This window comes from Notechis scutatus, chromosome 2 (assembly GCF_049901735.1).
Source record: "Notechis scutatus isolate UNSWTSFEM ecotype Mainland chromosome 2, rNotScu1.2, whole genome shotgun sequence".
Classification (NCBI taxonomy): Eukaryota; Metazoa; Chordata; class Lepidosauria; order Squamata; family Elapidae; genus Notechis; species Notechis scutatus.
Genome location: NC_142010.1, coordinates 245,290,560 through 245,309,945, shown reverse-complemented (window position 1 = coordinate 245,309,945; position 19,386 = coordinate 245,290,560). Strand labels below are relative to the sequence as shown.

Sequence of the window (19,386 nt, the reverse complement as noted above, 5' to 3'; positions counted from 1 at the left end):
GAGTTCCCGTCACACACTCTAGCTCCTGCTGACTCAGCGCAGGGCTATCAAACTCCCAGTCCACAGGCTGGATGTGTCATGCCCTGTTTAGCGAAGGCAAAAAAGTCCCGATATGTCACATGACGTCACCATGATGACGTGAATTTGACACCCCTGACCCAACTGTTCAAAAGCAGGTGAGTGCAAGTAGATAAATGAGTACCACTTTGGTGGGTAACTTCACATGGATGCAAAAGAAGCCCCTGAGGGCTACGGTGCTGTAATTGGCAAATCTTTTCACTACAGAAGCACTGGTGTTTCTGACATGGAAATATTAGTACAGTGGCTACATTTTCTTGGAAAAAATAAAGGACAAACTTGAATAGGTTAAATCTGAAAAGTTCAAAAGGATGAAAAAAATTTTTTGTCACTCTTGGCTTAAGCCACCTTACAAAGTTGTTGTGGATAGGACAACGAATAGGAGGCATGAGTATTAAGTAAGCTACCTTGGGTTAATCAAGTCTACATCTTTATAAAAAGGACAGGATAAAATCTTTTCATCATACTAGGTTATTCTCACAGGAGTGGGCAACTTAAAAGAATTAAATGGTGGTGAGTCAGGTCTGCAGAGAACAGAAGAGGCACAAAAGAACTATTTCATGTAAATTGATTCCCATCCATACAAAACTAAGAAAACTATTAGTTAATCAAGGTTTGTTAAATAAACTAGATGGCATCTTGGCGTCATGCCATCGCCATTTACAAATTTCCTAGCCAACTTTCCTACAAGCAAAATCCACGGGGGAACCTGAATTTGCTTAAAACCACTCGATTCACTTAACTGCAGTGTGATTCACTTCAATGTGGCCAAAAGGTCATAAAATCAGGTGGAACTTACTTAACAACTACTTTGCTTTACTACTTGCACCGCATCTCTGCCAACTGTTTTCTGCAGAATTTTAATAATCGGCTAGGGTGGGAACAGCCGAATGGGGCACCCCAGCCCTGCCCATGATGATGCAGGACAGCTCCTCTTATGCTCTTGATTACAAGCGGCACCTTCCTCGACCACACAATCTCCACGAAGGCTATCAGTTCCAACACCGGACACCGTCGGCTGGAAAAATAGGTCGCCATTAGATCCCTTCCTGCTCCCTATGGAACCAAAGTTAGCTGGTTGAAGAGAGGGACGGTTGCAGTTCTACTTGCTTTAGGACGCGGGAGGCTATGAACAGGCAGCCCGCTCTATTTAGTTAAAAAAAAAAAAAGATATATATTTTAATTAAAAAGAGTGGGCTGCCTGTTCATAACCTCCGGCGTCATAACGCAAGCAGAACTGCAACCGTCCCTCTCTTCAACCAGCCGGGCGCTAATCCGCGGTGGTCCCACGTGGCCGGACGCCTCCCGGCCCTCCTGACCTGGCGCGCTCTCCTTTTCTCGGGCGAGACTGTCGGCCGGCCGTCCAGCTCTGAGGCGGCTCTCCTGAACTGCTGGCGGCGGGTGAGGCGGGGTGGGGATCGTTCTTCGTCTTCTCCTCCAGACAGCTTCGTTCCCGGGTCAGCGAGGCAAGCGGGGACAGGGCGACTCTTCGGAGGCGAGGAAGTAAGTTGGAGTTAAGCCGGGCGGCCGCTGAAGCACCCAAACGCCTGGAAGGAGTGGAGGGTCCGTGGATGGCCTTGGGGTTCCTTCCCCGCCTTCTCTTCATCTGAATAAGAAATTATGACCTCTTATTTTTATTCCTTGTTTACTATTATTCGTCCATATGAATAAGAATTATTTTAATGTAGTCCTACGTATCACCCAAGGATTGTGAAAACCCTCCCTGGAGGATGGGGAAGTGAACCTCCCCAAGGCGGTTTGCCTTCCGCCTTATATCTTAAGCCAAAGGCGCTATATAATGCCTCTTATTTGGCATCAAAACAATAACCAGGAAACTATTCTTTGGGAATTAAGGCTCCGGCGGCAACTGCCCTTTTTCGTCTTGACTGGGCAACTAAGGATAATACAGAGCTGCATCTTCCTAATATGTAAATATGTCTGTGTCATCCTCACAGTGTGCAGGTATGCCTACAGGAAATATAGGAAGCTGCCTGTGGATGCATGTATTTTTTGGATACATGAATTTTATTTTAATGTGCTTGATCAAGTGTTTAAGGGTGTGTTTGTTTTATCTAGGTCTGACATTCTGTTATTGTAAAGATTTTCTATTATTATTACAATTCATTTTGAACTCAGGTTAATATAACTAATAATGTTATTTTTCATTTGTAATGTTAGTTTTAGATTAGATGCTGTGCTGTAAAGTTTCTTTGTGAATGTAAAAATCCTCTAAATATTCAATATATTAATTCCCTATAAGCATCCAAGAAGAATCCATGTATGAAAACAAAGTTCTGTGAACTTCGCAGATGATGCTTTAAAATAGGTCCATAATTATTGCAAAAGACTATTGCATGGAAAGAAATTTTTCCTTGAGAGGGAAAAGTGTTGGGGAAAGGAAATATCTGCAATGATGTTATACTATGTATAAACTACTGGAAAGATAGTTTGCACTGTCAATATTAGTAACTGTAAAGCCGAGAAATCTAGGCACAGTAGAATGTGGTATTGATAAATTGTACCCTTAATTGGGATTAAATGGAATTATTTTACTGTATTGTTATATGCCATGGGCATAGCACAATTTCATGTTACTAATAATCCAGCTATGTCATTGGTGGAGGCATTATCAAACTTTTCAGGAAAGTTGTTTTCCCTGTTTCCTTCTTCTTCCTCCTCCTCCTGTGACTGAGAAGCACAGTTCTGTTGCTTAGTTAGTGTGTGCATTTTGTGGTTTTGCTTGCATCCCTTAAGGATGTATCTATTCTATAGGGCAGGGGTCTCCAACCTTGGCAACTTTAAGCCTGGAGGACTTCAACTCCCAGAATCCCCAGCCAGCAAAGCTGGCTGGGGAATTCTGGGAGTTGAAGTCCTCCAGGCTTAAAGTTGCCAAGGTTGGAGACCCCTGCTATAGGGCATGAAAGCAGGAGTTCTGTTCAGCAGCTAGAATCAGCTAGATCAGTCTTCAGTTCTAGCCAGGTTTGAGCTATCCATTCAGAGGATATCAAGTAGGAGAAGATCACCCTAGGTTATTGATTGACTGGCTGATCAACTAAGAGCCATCAAGTCAACGTAGATTCTTAGCAATCATATTCTCTCCAAAACTATCCAAAGTTGGCCTTTTAGATCTGTCAGTGGTATCTTGGTTGCTCTCATAATCAAATCTCATCACTGCCTCAGGAGTGTCATGTTAAAACATCTCCTGGATATTGGGTACATTTGCCTCCTTTTGAATTTGTGACTGTTTTATAAGGGAAAGGACTCTCCTTACCATGAATACTGCATGAAAGGAAGGGTTTTGAACTTAGTTCTTCATGAAAAAAGCTGCTTCAGCCTTGCCCCAAATGCATTCACAATCATTCACCTTGTCTTTGTTGGATGCCATAGTTCACATCAGGTGTAGACAACGTGAATTCATCTGCACTATCTAGTAGTTGTCATATTTGGCTTAGTGAGGCTGAGGGTTTTTCAACTTCAGTAACTTTAAAATTGTGGACTTAAAAATCCCAGAATTCCCCCTGCTAGCTGGCTGATTCTGGAAGCCTGTATCCACATGTCTTAAAGATGATGGGATTGAGAAACTCTGGCTTTGCAGACAGAAGTTGTAATGGGTAGCCCATCTCCTAAAGAAGATGGGTTTGTTGTTCAGCTTCCTGAGATTATTAAAAAAAAACAGTAATATATAAAAAGTATTTATGAGGTTTCTCTGATACATGATTGACTATACTATATGAAAATAGATTTGTTCCAAGAGGTTTAATGAGGATGCATTTTTCTGTTCGTTGTCCTGACAACTATGACTCCACTGAGACGTTGATTAATTCAGAATTAGCTCATCAGTAGAAATTCACTTTCTGAATTAGCTCATCAGTAGAAAGAAGTAGAAAATTATATCTGGGATCAGTGGCCTGGGATTCACTAAAAGGAACCCATTTCCAAAATATTGGGGTGCTGGATGCATTCTGAAGCCACATTGTTCTTAATAGAAGATGCTGGAAATGGTTGTTCATTGTCAAGAAAAATTAAGAGTTAGTATTGTATGGAAAATTCAAGTTTCTGGTTTTTTCTCCAACAGGGTTACCAAATCTCAGTTGCAAAAATCTGGGTGACCATTAGATGGCAGCAAAGTCAGAAAACTGTCTCTTTTTTAAAAAAGATGCTGCAGACCAAATGGGTCCTTGCATTTTGCCTTGAAAGAGACTCCTCGTTTGAGATTAATCACCTGCAATGGTGTACAATGTCCCAACGGTGCTTTTCTAAGAGGCAACTGGACTTTCTGGTTTCTGTTTGAAGATGTTTCACTTCTCATCCAAGAAGCTTCTTCAGCTCTGACTGGATGGTAGGGAATGGAAGAAGAACCATCCAGTCAGAGCTGAAGAAGCTTCTTGGATGAGAAGTGAAACGTCTTCAAAGAAAAAACAGAACGTCCAGTAGCATCTTGAAAAAGTACCTTTGGGACAACTATGACCTGGATGACTGAGAATCTCCTTAGATATTTAGGTGTACAAGATGGAATATTTATTTGAAGAGTTGGAATCTCCATCTCTTTTTCTTCAAGGACTGAGCAAAGTTACTGGGTTTAAGCATTCTTAAGACCCCTCAAGTGTGTGGAATTAGTGTTATTCTGGTGTAGCTGTATTTGTTAGCTGATAGGGCTTTTATCATATTTTTACCTGGTCCCACCTAAATGAGTTGTGAGAACAGGATGTCTTATCATAGTGAATTAAGATTTGGTGTGATATTCCAACTGGCTCAGTACATAATCCAAGAAAAATATTAAATCTGCAGTATCATCAGGATGGTCTTTCGCTCCCATAAGTTTCCTTGCAATGTTCTCTTGCCACCTTAGTCTTTATCATAACTGGGAAAATCAAGTAGGTCTTTTTTCTTTCAAATATAGCTGCCAAAACGACGAAGGAGTCAATTGACTGTATGCACTGAAAAATTCCATGCCCTCCAAATCTGTTGGTCCCTCAGAACTTTGGGGAAACTTGTACCCATGATTTAAGGCAGCGCCTCAAACTCAAATTGTCATCCAGTTTATTAGATTAAGTGATTTTTTCCAGAAGTACATAGCCTGTGTTTCTTTTGCTGTTGTTTACAGTTGCTAATACTGTAAGCAGACCAGGGTGTCATGGAGTTGGTCAGCTTCTAAATTGCAAAATGAATGTAAACAAAATACATTTAAAGGAACTGCTGTGATTTGTGCAGGCTGGCATCAGGCGAAATGTTCAGCAAATCCAGAATGGATTAGTAAGTGAAAGAAATGCCATGAAGAGTGTGTGATCATGGATATAAAAATAGCTTTAGCTCTTTTGAATCTTGGGATCCAGAGTACAGTATTAGCTTGTAGATTCTCTTGCGCTTTAAACACCAGGTAATAACCTCAGAATTCCTACTGTAGTCTGGATTCTCAATATATTTCCTTGGCATTCTGAAGGTAGAGGAGATCGCTTTTCTGTGGGATCCTGGGGTCTGCACTGCTCAAATGTTGGGCCTTGATATAAATGGGCAAGGTAGATTGGTGCTAATTGTAACTGGCATGGGCTAAGAAGAGCATGAATATGTGTCAGTATATTCAGTGGAAATATACCTACCAAAAATAATAGAGATTTTCTTCTTTCCCTGCATGACTATCCAATTAAAAGCTGAAACAACTTTTGTCTAATTCTAGCAGAGCAAGATTTCTCTCTTCATAATACTGTAGTCTTGCATTTTAGGGAACTAAGTTTATGGATATCAGAAAGCAAACTTTTTTTTCAAAGAAATATCCAGGTTTAAACCAGAGACCATGTGCAATTCTTAGCTTTCATATTCGGCTGTTGTAGTAGGCACACAGCTGCAGTAGTAGTTTTTTGTAACAACAATGACCCTTTTGCTGTCACTTCATTCTATTCGAACATATCTTACTTTTTAAAAACATACTTCTTTTCTCTTTGGTTACATCTTTTAGTTATTCTTTCCTTTGAGCTAAAATATTATAAAATAGAAATTGGAGCTTGGTTGATGAGTGTGATAAGCCTTGTACTTGATTGAAGTAAGTTAGGGTGAGAATAAATAGAATGAATGGTTTAGTGTTAGGTGAGATATTGGATGTCGCTTGGTTGTTTAATGTATTAATGGTTCTTATGATGTGATAGAGATGTGATATTTGAGGATACGAAAGTTCAGGTACTTTGGTATGCAAATATTATTGTACTGTTGGCTGAAAACCCAAATTACTTGCAGTAAAATATTCCAAAGATTTATGATGGAGCTGGATGTATGGGTCTGAAAATTAATATATTAAAGAGCAAGATAATTGTGTTTGAAAATGAAATGTAGTAAACAGTTGCAAGTTAGATACAAATGGCAAAAATGGAGTTGGTGTGCAAATTATGCAGGTTGGTAGAATGTATAAGAAAAAAGGGGAAATGTTAAGATATGCAAATACCGGTAGAAAGGTAGTTTATTATGATAAAGGACAGTAAGGGAATATTGAAAAAGAGTGAAAATGGCTATTATAAGAGATCCCCTCTCTTTCATTTCACCTTTGGTAGAGTAGTGGCATAGGTACTTCAAAAAACAAGTGAAAATGTGGGCCAAGGAAAGGGTTAATTTAAAATATTTCCTATTCATTAGAATCCCACTTGAGGGGACTGTGTATTTTTGTATTTCAAAGAGGTGGGAGAATGGTTGCCTAGTGTGACCAAAGCGAAAAATACAAACATGAGAGGATCAGATGAGGAGAAGGCTGCAGCTGTGTGACTTTTTATGTCAAGCTGCTGCAGCTTTTAAGAAAGGAGCACAATATGTAATAACTCTATTTTAAACCAATAGAGCCTGTGTTCTTTCATGTTTTTGTATACCTTGAAACAAAGCAATAGCTCTTTTGATACCTAAATTAAAATCAGATATTGATTGAACTGTACAACTGGAGTTAGATGCTACTCTGTTTCCCAGGATTTGATTTGTAAACATTATATTGAGTTTAAAATTTGCAAACCTCCCTAGGTGGAATATATGCATTAGAAGGGAGCAGGAAAGAAAATAGAACATTGAAAACAATGAAGGATGTAACTAGCCAACTTGTTAGTTTATATTATTATTATTATTATTATTATTATTATTATTATTATTATTATTATTATTATTATTATTATTATTATTATTATTATTATTACATAGTTAAAGCATCAGGCTAGAAACCAGGAGACGTGAATTCTAGTCCTGCCCTAAGCACGAAGCCAACTGAATGAACTTGAGGCCAGTCACTCTCTGTCATCCTTAGGAAGAACTTCTGAAATCTGGCCAAGAAAGCTGCAAGGACTAGTCCAGGCAGTCTCCAGGAGTCAAAATTGACTTGAAGGTATGTGCATACCCCACAATTATTATTCCACGTTTTGCAAAATTCTTCTGCAGTGTTCCATAATCACTGTCCTCTCTGCTGGCAAAGAAATATGGGAGTTGAAGGCCATCATGCCTAGAAGGTATCTTATGGGGAAGATATTGCCGCTTCATTTTTCCACTTGGGAAAAATGGACTGCTCTGAAATTCATGCTTCTTCAAAAGAGCACAGAAATCATTCCGCTAACAGTCAAAGTTAAATATACCCTGCTGTAAATTACATCTCCTTTGAGTTAAAAGCAATGAAACTGATATAACTGCAGCAGGCTGCTTAAAACTTTGCCAAATTCACCCAGAGATTAAAAGCTTGCCAAAGAAATAACATTAAAGTAGAAGGTTAGTAATTGCAATGCAAGTTACATCAAGGAATTTGCTTTAAATTGCTGTTTTTCTTCAGCTGCATTTTGATGGTGCCATTGTGGGCTTACTTTATATAGTAATGGGTAGAAAACCTCTCCAGAAATTGGAGGTGCTTTAACAAAGTAAGATGCATTTTAAGATACAGAAGAACCAATATGGTGTTAATGGTCTCCTTGGATGCAAGGAGAGAATTATGAGTCACTATGGCTTGGGTTCCTAAACTAGAAAGCTACTATCTTTGTTTGAACTGGGGAAAATGCATCTGTTCCAAAATACACCTGTTTCTAGTGGTATCCACAGCAAATTAAAGTGAAATAGAGTTCAATTTAGCATAATTAAACTATGCAAAAACTCTTGGGATTTCTTAATACAACTTGAGAAAAAGGAAAATAACAATTATAAACATTTATTTTTGTTTTTCATCCTGTAATAATGAACATTGGATTCATTCAATGCAACTAAGTTGACATGAAATAATACACCAAGGTTCAAACTTTGGTAGTTTTGTATAGGAGGCAAGACTTTATGTACTGCAATGCATTTATTTAAAGTAGGGGTTGGAAACTGGATCCACTTCAGGGAAGAGATTCAGCACCCCTATTTGACCAGGCAGGCTAAATGGTGTCAGGATGAGATCTTATGATTGGGAGCTAGACCTGTCATCTTCATCCTGGATGGAATGGTACTGGCTGCTTCACACCGTCACCCTCTGGGAAAAATGCAGGTAGCTGTAGCAAAACCATTTCATTGATCCCAATTGTCTGGTATCTTTCCTCGTAAGGTCTACAAAGTCCCTTTGGGTTACAGCTTCTATCTGTTGTTTAAGCAAGAGCTGTGAGTCCGAGGCAATTCCTAGATTGCATACCAGTTTCAAATGATCAAGTTATAGCCCCACCCAAATCTAAAAGTGGGAAATCTCCAGCTCTAGGGATCCCTAATATCCATAGCCACTTCATCAAACCGAACCTGAATCTATTCCTCCTCATCCGGCTCACATAACTTTCAGACATAGGAACAGGATGGAGATAGCATCATTTGGCTAGATTGGGGTTGAAACATACAACTTGGTATCATCGGTTTTTGATCAGTTTTTGATGATACCCAAGCTAAACAGCAAGTGACTGCTGCCAATGGCTCCAAGTGAATGTTAGACAGAAAGGGAGAGAGCATTGAATCAGAGCTAGCCTACAAGTAACAGGTCAGAGTGCACCATCTCCCTTCTTATCAACACTCTGCACAGTGTTGGTAAATAGCATTCAGTGGTAACACTTGAGCAAACAGTAATCAGAAGAGCAAGAATAGATGCCCTAAAGCAGTGATGGCTAACCTTTCCGTCCTCATGTGCCAAAAGTGTACCAGCACCCATGAGGCAATGCATGCGGGGCCCCCATGCCCCCTGCATATACATGCGCCATCCCCCATGCGCGCTGTGGCTTTCTGCGCATGCGCCCCCCCTGCCCACCTGCACATGTGTGGCAGCTACCCGATGATCAGCTGATGGGCGATGCACGAACCTACGCAGTGGACCTGTTCTGGGGCGACAGCTGGCATGCTGGTGGAGATGGCTCGGCGTGCCACTTCCTGCATGCATGCCATAGGTTCACCATCATGGCCTTAAAGCAAGGGTCTTCAAACTTGACAGCTTTAAGACTTGTGGACTTCAACTCCCAGAATTCCTGAGCTAACATGACTGGAGGATGAATTCTGGGAGTTGAAGTCTACAAGTCTTAAAGCTGTCAAGTTTGAAACCTCCTGCTCTAAAGGCTTACATGAGAGCCCAGTGCATCTAGTAGTTAAGGCACTGGCTAGAAACCAGGAGACTGTGACTTCTAGCCCTGCCCTAGGCACAAAGCTAGCTGAGTCATCTTAGGCCGGTCGCTTTCTATCATCCCCAGAAAGGAAATTGCAAAGTGCTTCTGAAATCTGGCCAACGAAACTACTGGGACTAGTCCAGGCAACCACCAGGAGTCGAAACTGACCTGAAGGTGTGTATGCCACACACAATACAAACAGCCCTGCAGGACAAATAGGCAAGACATGCTAGGATTGCATTTATTTATGATTGTTTGCTACCCAGAGATGGTTTGAGATGGGTGTCTATGGAAATGATAAAAAATAAAACGAAACAAAGTAAAATGAACAAATGAATAAACAGCATCTCTTTCCTTTTAGGAAGGCATGCAACTGGCAATATTTGGAGAAGTGGAAATATGAAAGCAAACCATCTTCTAAATCAGGGGTGTCAAACTTGCGGCTCATGGGCTGGATAAGTCATGTGCTGGCCCCACCCCCACTCAGTTTAGCAAAGGGGGAAAAAGTCCTGATACGTCATGTGATGACGCAAGTTTGACACCCCTGTTCTAAACCGATGATGGTTGAAATGACAGCCCTTTCTTTGATATGTCACTGACCTTTCATGTGACATCATTGGTAAAATGCATTTTGTTTTCTCTTTCCCTCAGCCTCTTGTGCACTTAGAGTCTTCCTAGCATCCTCTGGTGTCACCCCCTTTTCCCTGCAGCTGCAATGAAAGAAACACAAGTGACATTTTGACAGCAGAGCTTTGCAAGAGTGCCTAAGCATTTCCAGGTTGGAGCAGAAACATTGCTGACCAAAGGGTATAATAATGAATATTGCATCATCCAGTTCTTGGGCTGAGACCTGAATCAGGAGAAGAAGAACCTCCACTCATCACTCTTCTTTGATGTGATCAGCTATTCTAAGGGATTAGAATGTATACAGAACAATCAACCCTTGATTTGTGTGAATGATTGGACTCTTGAAACCTGAGTCCTCAGAAGTATTAAATTGGGTGCACCACCACCCTTTCCTGCTTAGGAGATAATGAGTTTGTAGCTTTGATTGCAAATCTTTCACTAAACCTCCATGTCACAAGCACTACTATCTTCCTTGGCAGTTAAAAATGGCTAATGAAGATTGGAGGAAATGAATCTACTTTAACTATCAACCTTAATTAGAAGAAACTTGCAATATCTTGCTCCCAGAGAAATTTCATACAAACTCAATAAATATTGAACTGATCTTGAACTTATGGCTGCTTCCACAGTTGCAGATTTTTTTTAAAGACTTCCCTGGAATCAATTAATTATATCCCATGGTTATGTGTGTTTCCCTGGACCATGACCCTGATTCACTGCAATGGAGAGCCAGGGAGCCACAGTAATGCTAGGTGGAATCATGAAGATAACGGAGGGAACCATGCTAACATGAACACAGAAGATGACCCAGGCAATCAGCACCAACTGACGCCATTTGAGAAACTCATTCTAGATATGTCCCAGAGTGAAAAAATAGTAAAAGAATTAACTCTGGGCAAGAGGGTTGGGTTTTACAGCATCAGAGGTAAAATTGGAAGTGGGAATTTTTCCCAAGTGAAACTTGGAATACACACTCTGACAAAAGGTAAGAACAATTCAGTGAGTGGAACTTGAGTCATGGGGTGGGGGGGTCATGTAGGCCACAGGTGTCAAACTCACTGCGTCACATGATATTTTGTGATGTTTTCCCCATTCGTGGAGCTGTGATGGGTGTGGCCTGTGCATGATGCCTCCAGCCCACAGGCCACCAGTTTGACACCCATGATGTGCGCTAAAGAGAAAACAACATGATCTGTGAAAAAGCCCCATGTTGTGTTTCTCCCATATGTGTACTGAAAATATACGTCCTGAAAGCAGTAATTCAGACTGAATCATCCCAATTAATGCAAAAGCTGAAAGATTAACATATTTATTGACTGTCTTTTTGTGCAGACTCTTGAAATAGACCTCTGCTAATATAGTCTCTCTTCCAGTTTTCCAGTGCATATTATTTGTCTGATCAGTGAAATTAATTAAGAGGGCCAAAAATGTGGGTAGTTTTTAAGAGTATTTGGAGTATGAATGTTATTTTTTGCACAATAGCCTGGGAAGAACTTTATGAAGCTCTTGTGCTGGATCATGGAGTAAGGTAAAGAAATTGTGAATGTTCTTTAATTTACAGATTTGCAAAGTCTCTATTACCTGGCAGCTTACATTGCAATTTTCAGGAGCATTTCAAGAGAATCAATAATTCCAGCTGAACTAAACTGAAACATGGAAATAACTTGTAAGGGAAGCCTAAATTCTGTGTTTTTCTTCTTCTGTATCTAATGCAGAAAAATTGGGTGAAGCATATATATTTAGACTTTTTCAAAAGACTTTAGAATAGCTTTATTGTCACTTAACAACAGAATAACTTTGATGTACACTAATTGGCATACATTAAAATTAATAGTAAAATAATATAATTATTTTAATGTACATTAATTGGCATACATTAAATTAAATTTCATTGCATATAGCTCTCAAAGGGTCACCACCTCCAATATACACTATGTAAACATGACAAAATAAATAAATACAAAATTCTGCATATACCCACATATATTAAGAGAAACAACAGTCTAGTTCAGATGTATACATGTACATGGTGAGAAAAATCAACCCTGCAAGTTTACCAGACACAGGGACAGGGAACAAAGATTGTTACAGAATCTGATAATCCTGCTAGAAATATACCCAGTGATGGATTTTCCTTTTACACAAGCAGGCTTGGATGTTCATGCTGGAGGGACTAAATTAGGTTTGAAAGTCTTTGTAATCTCACTACTAATCTTTAGATATGGTAATCATAAGCCCATGATAGCTAAGTATATCCAAGTGATCAAGGGAGATACAGTCACATGTCAAGCTTAGTTGCAAAACATAAGCAGTCTGAGGATTTTGCACAAATTGATCAAGATCTACTCAGTTTACCTCAATTCAATTTATCTCTATTTTGTTCTTTCTAAGTGGCAAGTGTCTCAAGATTTTCTTTAGAAGCTGATAATTTTGTTAAACAAAATGTGTTCAGGTTCATGTGAAGTCCATTTAAGTTTGGATTGTGATAAAGAGCTTTGGATGCATAATTTATGATCTCAGCAGACAGAATTCTTCTCAATTTTGTTATTCTTGAATGTTTTGTACTAATTTCGTTGCTAAGCGAGAGATTAGTCATGTTTCCTATAATGATGTGAACATCAAAATGGTATTTTCCAGAAAAAGTAGCCATCAAGATCCTGGATAAAAGTAAATTAGACTACAAAACCCAGAGGCTCCTCTCTTCTGAAATTTCTAGCATGGAGAAGCTGCATCATCCAAACATTATCAGGCTTTATGAGGTCATGGAGACCTTCTCCAAACTGTACCTGGTCATGGAGTATGCTAACGGAGGAGAGCTTTTTGCTAAAATCGCAATAGATGGGAAGTTATCGGAAGAAAAAAGCAAGCACGTTTTTGGTCAGATTGTGTCTGCCATTAAACACATGGTGAGTCCTTTCTGTCTGGGGTTGATGAGTGTGGTAGCTCAGTAGCTCTGGAGGACTTCCAGGACATTTTGATGTTTCCAATGCCTTCACCATTCTTGGGTTGTGTTTTACACTGAAAGCAGAGAATGCAAGACAAGCTTTCCCTATTGCTGTGATGTGTTGATCAACAATTCTTTCATGCTCAAAGCTATATTAACTGTTAGAAAAACGAATTGCAATTGAAAGCCGGATATTGTAGTTCTCTGTCTTTCAGTCTACTCTTTGAGGAGAAGAGAGTCTGTAGTAAATCTCTGCATGTCAAAGTGTGTGCATGAGAAAGAAGTACAGATAGGGCACCACAATTTATATATATTTGTCCCATCATGTTTCAGAATTGCATTTTCCCCCTGGGGGCTCTTTGCTGTATATATCATAAGATAAAGTCCTGTAACTTCTTCTATTTAATTATTATGGCTAGATTGAATCTTTTGTTTTATACAGTAGCAGCAATTTATAAGTCTTTTTTTTGGAACACTAACATCTTCCCTGTATTAGTTAATTCCAAGTTGTAGCTTGTTTTTAAAATTTGAGAGTTCTCAGAGCAAGTTACAAACCCATATAGACTACCTACTGCCCTAAGTTGTGACAAACACGTTTTCTTTACCTCCTGCTCATACTACTGGCTTCTCTTGCAAGTTTGTCCTAATTAAAGGAGTTTCAAAACAGGGTGTGGCTTCCAAATTCAAGAAAGAAGACAAGGAGCATGAGTGATACCTGACAGCAGTGTGTTCAATACTAAGCCATATAATTGACAGAAGCCTGCTAGGTGTGGTCTAAGATAGCCAGTTACATTCCTCAAAGCAAACAAACCATCTCTTCCTACTTCTTGAATGTTGCTTCTCTCCATGTTTCTGAGCTGATTCATCTTGTCCTTTCTTTAACCCCACATCCCTTTGAACATCTAGTCGCTTACATCCAATCCTGCAGTACTCAGCGTGCTCAATACTTCCTAATTCTTCATAGCCCCTGTTGCTCTGCCTGCCAGTTCCACCTGCTGTGGGTTTCTTCAGCGGCCATTTTCTTAGCCTCTTCATATATTCCTAAACCATCTCAATCTGCCTTCACCCAGACTATATGGCCAGAACTGATGGCATTCCTCAGTGTTTCCCAGCTGTCTTCAATTTTCCTATATTGCTTACAGAATCATAGACTTGTACAGTTGGAAAGGACTTTGGAGCTCTTTTATTCCAAGCCCCACTCAGAGCTGAAATTCTCAGATCATTCCAGACAAATGGTTACTCAATCTTGAAAAACTCCATCCAGGAGAAAATGCAAGGAAGAGATTGCAAATATCTTTAAGGAAGCTTGTAAACAGCGCTGCTAATAATTTTGCAAAGAATTCTTAACTTACTTTATTACTGCTCACTGCTCTGCCTTAATGCTTTTTATTAAAATATCTAAATTTACATTTTTAGCCCAGATAAAGAGTTTGATACCCTAAAAACTCAATGAGTTTCCCATAGAACACTGTCTGCCTTGTCCTTTTGCTTATATCTATACTTTTAATTTCTACTCTGCAGCATGAGAACAACATAATTCACCGGGACCTGAAAGCCGAAAACATCTTTTACGCCACTAACACGTGTGTGAAGGTGGGAGATTTTGGATTCAGCACAGAAAGTCAAAAAGAGGAATCGTTGAACACCTTCTGTGGTTCTCCTCCTTACGCCGCTCCAGAGCTTTTCAGAGATGAAAATTATATTGGGGTTTATGTGGATATCTGGGCCCTAGGAATCCTTCTGTATTTCATGACCACAGGGTTCATGCCATTCCAGGCAGACACAATGGCCAAGCTGAAGAAGTACATTCTTGGTGGGATATATAGCGTGCCACCATTCCTGTCTGAATCTTGCCAGAGACTGATTTCGGCAATCCTGCAACCAGTTCCGTCAGAACGCTACTCCATTGATAACATTATGAACAGCGAATGGATGAATGGTGTGCAATGTCCCAAACCCTTGGAACCCTTTAAACTGGATCCCAAATTTTTGTCCGAGGACAAAACTCTCCAGAAGGAAGAGGCTGAGGTAAAAATCACTTTGAACCACTTGGGAATCACAGAAGAGCACATTCAGAATAACCATGAGAGAGATTACTACACCTCAGTAACAGGGACTTACAGAATTGTTCTTCACCGAGTGCAGAAAAAACGGGCTATGGAAATTGTCCCTCCTGTCAGCCAACCTGAGAAAGAAAGAGAACTCAAGAAAGAAAGGTCAAAGAAAAATCTGTGTTCCTATCAGGACCACAAATATTCATCAAAACTCTGTTTGATTTTATAAAGCACCTTCTTGGATTAGTCTGACACAAGATTTTTTTAAAAAGGATTTAATCCCACCTTTATGACTTTTATAAGTAACTCAAAGCAACAAACGTGCAATATTCCTTTGTCCTTCTCTTTTCCCTACAACAACCCTTTGAGGTGGGTTGGGCAGAGAGAGAATTACTGTTTGGTCCTTTTGTTTGGTAGCAGTGAAACTTGCCCTGTGTTTTTGTGATTTTGAAAAAATAAAAAGGATGCCTTAAAGCTTCTAATGTATGGTTCCCATTCCCAAAGCTTAATGCCAAAGCCTATGCATTCTGTGATTTAATTCCTTTTGTAGTGGGTTGTTTTTTCAGACTTCAAAATCTATCTGAGGAGAAGATAAAACTCCGTTTTTGGAGGAATACTGCTGCGTAGAATTGAGTTTGTTGTGATAGATGCAGGCATCAACTGGTTAATGTCCTAAATAAATAGATTTGTTTTCCTCCCACAACATTTATTAATCTAGAATGGTGATTCTCAACTTTCCATGTCTTATGAAAAAAAAAAACCAGTCATTTTTAAAAGTCACTTTTTCTGATGTCTATTTACAAGTATTCTTTTATTATTATATCATTGTTGATCAACTGCTATAACTGTAAAATAAATTTTGTTATCTCCACTTTATTGCTTTTATAAGTAATTCATGGCAGCAAACGTATCATTCTCCTACAACAACCCTGTGAGGTGGATTGGACTGAGAGAGACTGCCCCAAAGTCATCCAGCCAGCAGCTTTCATGCCTAAGGCAGGACAAGAACTCGGCTCCTGGTTTCTAGGACAGCACTTTAACCACTACATTATACAACTATACTATTAAACCAAACTGTGGTCTCGAAGGGCTAGTTGGGGGCTCTAATCTTATTTCCCATGGTGGGACAAGTCTTAACATACACTCGCTCCTACATCCAGATAATTAATGACAACAGAAATTGAAGCACTATTCTGCATAAATCCTAACAATAACATTAAAAGTAGTCCTCAACTTACAACCTTTTGCTTAATGACCATTCAAAATTACAATGGCAATGAAAGTGATTTATGACTGCTCTTTGCCCTTATGATAGTTGCAGCATCCTCACAAGTCACATGATCAAAATTTGGGCATTTGTCAGCCAGTATGTATTTATGACACGACTGCATCCCTGGGTTATGTGATCTCCATTTGTGACTTTCCCAGGCTGCTTTTGAAAAAGTCAGTGGGGGAAGCCAGATTAGCTCGACAATCATGATTCTTTTAACAGCTGCAATAATTGTGGTAAAAAATGTCACAAAACCAGGCGTAACTCAAATGAGTTTGCTTATCATTGGAAATTTTGATCCCAACTGACATGTTGAGGATTACTTGTACACCCTATAATAGTGAGGCAAAGCTTACTGTCTCAAAGTCTTTGCAGAAAGACTTTCTAAGCCCAATCTTGTTGAGGATTGCTCTAGACTCCAACTACAGCAAAGGCTCAAGCTGCTTTGCCTGAAGGCAGGGGTGTCAAACTCGTGGCCCACAGGCCAGATGCGTCATGTGCTGGCACCACCCTGCCCAGTTTAGCAAAGGGGAGGAATCCCAATATGTCATGTGACGATGAGAGTTTGATACCCCTCCCTTAACGCAATTGGAGACTAATGCTTTGGCTTTGGCTTTCTTTTGAGCGCTTTCTGGATTCCGAAAGGAGAGTCACCATATTAATTAGTGGTTGCAAAATGCTGCTTTAGGAACTGGTTTAGGTAATTGCACGATTTTTAAATGCATTGTCTTTTTTAAAATACATCATGGTTTTATTTAATAATGTGTGTGTATGTATGTATGTATGTATGTCAGTACTTCATCATGCAATTTTTCCCCCTCTAAAACTGCAATCAATGAGACTATCACATATAAAAGAACAGAAAAATGAGCTTCAGTTATATGGAAGACTTAGAGTTTAATGGAACGAAGAGCAAAAAAACTTGTTAAGTGCCACATATTTCAAACCCATGGCAGCTCCAGACCTCAACTTCCAGAATTTCCCAGCCAGTCTTAATTTCTAGCAGGTCACAATCTGGTATTTTCTTAATCAGTTTTGTTTTTCTGGATGGGAAACTATGTTTACTCCCAAAGGTGCTTTTTCAAGAGGCAACTGGACTTTCTGTTTTTTATTTGAAGACGTTTCGCTTCTCATCCAAGAAGCTTTTTGATTGCCTCCCATTGCCTCTTGAAAAAGCACTTTTGGGACAACCATGATCTAGATGACTGAGAATCTACATAGAAATTTAACTATGTTTACTATATATGCTCTTCGGTACCAACTCTGAAACAACACATCATTTGGTTTTTAAACTCAAGCACCATTGATTCTCATGAAAACAAAGTATTTTTCAAAAGTAAATTTGTCATCCAACCATCAAATAGCAATGGTAGGAAAAGTCTTTAAAACCCACTGACTTAGGTAGCTAGATCTCTAGAAGTAAAGAACATCTAGCAAGTCAAAAGAAAGCTATAGTTACAGAAACTCTAGTTGTCTGATGTTTTTTCCAGGGTTAGCTGAAGCCACTTTTGAGAGGAGGCTTCCTGGGATAGCCCAGCAGGAAAACCAAATGATGCCAAGAGTATTATTTTTAAATCGGGCACTCCCACCTCACTGGATCATCTAACATGCCCAGACAGATGGACCAGTGAAGAACTGGTCTTCACCCAGAATTAACTTTCATTAATGCCTGGATGTGATGCTCTTATAAAACATTAGCCATCAATGTATAAATAAAATTTTAAAACATGTAATCTGGGAACTCTGTAGATACTATTTAGATTGCTCTGCATACTTGGTGTTTTCAAGTTTGTGATCCCAACTCCAATGGGAGTGGAATCCACAAAGTAGTTATGTTTAACATCCATGTTTTGTGTTAAATCTAGATCAGCCTGGGGCCACACCCTCCATGAATGGGGAAAACATGAAACGTCACATGGCATTGTGACACCATGGGTTTGACACCAATGATCTAGATCATCTATGGATGTTGCCTTTCCTATAAATTTGTCTGATTGCTCATGTCCACTGATGGGAGCTCACAATTCATAGTAACTCACTGTTGTTGAATAAGGCAGTTAGCTGAATGTACACAACACATTATACCATAAACAAATTGCATACCTCAGTGCAAAGCCACAAACAAGCACACAAACTACATTATGGCTTAGTAAGATATATGATCTTATGAAGGTTGTACGTTCAAATTTTTGGAGTTTTCAGGAAGCTGTACAGCCATTTCCCATGGATTGTTACACGTTGCAGGGGGTTGAAGTGGATGATCCTTGTGATCCTTGACTCTGATCCATTTATTCTCACCACACTACCACGTGCTGACACTCTTTGACATTACAAATGGGAATGGACAATAAATATTCAAAATGTTTCTGATTTAAGGTCAGAAGCATGTTCTCCGAAAGGCAATTTCCTCATGTTAACATTTTCCTTCAGATATGGAATTGTATTATAATACAGTTGAAATAGGAAAGCCTAGAATTTTAAAAAATATCAAATTGAAAAAATCAGAACATCCCCCCCCCCCAATCAAAATAGAATGAAAAGACACTTCTAATTTTCTCCCTATTTTTTTTTCTACACCTTCACATGTTTACTTGAGACAGAGTTATTTGGTGCTTGTCAGGAAGGATGCCCATTCATATCTGTGTCTCCTTTCTTGTCCTTAGATCAAGATCAAAAGCCAATTTCAAGTTGTCTTGATATGCCATCATAAAATTAAGAAAAACTTAGGATAGCTGATTTAGCATCTCAACTGAATTTCCAAATCCATTTGTTGAATCAGATCTAAAACGATGATGCAAAGAGGACGTGCCAAAACTTGCTTTTATTCCAACGCATGTATAATCTGAATGTACCACA

General features: G+C 39.4%; 1 protein-coding gene across 5 annotated transcripts; it reads left to right on the top strand.

Moving 5' to 3' along the window:
* Positions 1-1,379: 1,379 nt before the first annotated feature.
* NIM1K (NIM1 serine/threonine protein kinase) lies at positions 1,380-16,127 on the top strand. Of its 5 annotated transcripts, none has more exons than XM_026666464.2 (5): positions 1,380-1,581; positions 7,349-7,426; positions 10,287-11,247; positions 12,900-13,168; positions 14,728-16,127. In XM_026666464.2, the coding sequence occupies exons 3-5, from the start codon at positions 10,965-10,967 to the stop codon at positions 15,487-15,489; spliced, it is 1,314 nt and encodes a 437-aa protein (XP_026522249.1). In that variant the 5' UTR covers positions 1,380-1,581; positions 7,349-7,426; positions 10,287-10,964; the 3' UTR covers positions 15,490-16,127. The 5 variants fall into 5 exon arrangements, with proteins under 5 accessions (XP_026522249.1, XP_087814604.1, XP_087814603.1 ...); XM_087958478.1 differs by lacking the exon at positions 1,380-1,581 and adding an exon at positions 1,588-2,040; XM_087958477.1 differs by lacking the exon at positions 1,380-1,581 and adding an exon at positions 1,588-2,040 and having other exon boundaries at positions 7,246-7,426.
* The last annotated feature ends 3,259 nt before the right edge of the window (positions 16,128-19,386 follow it).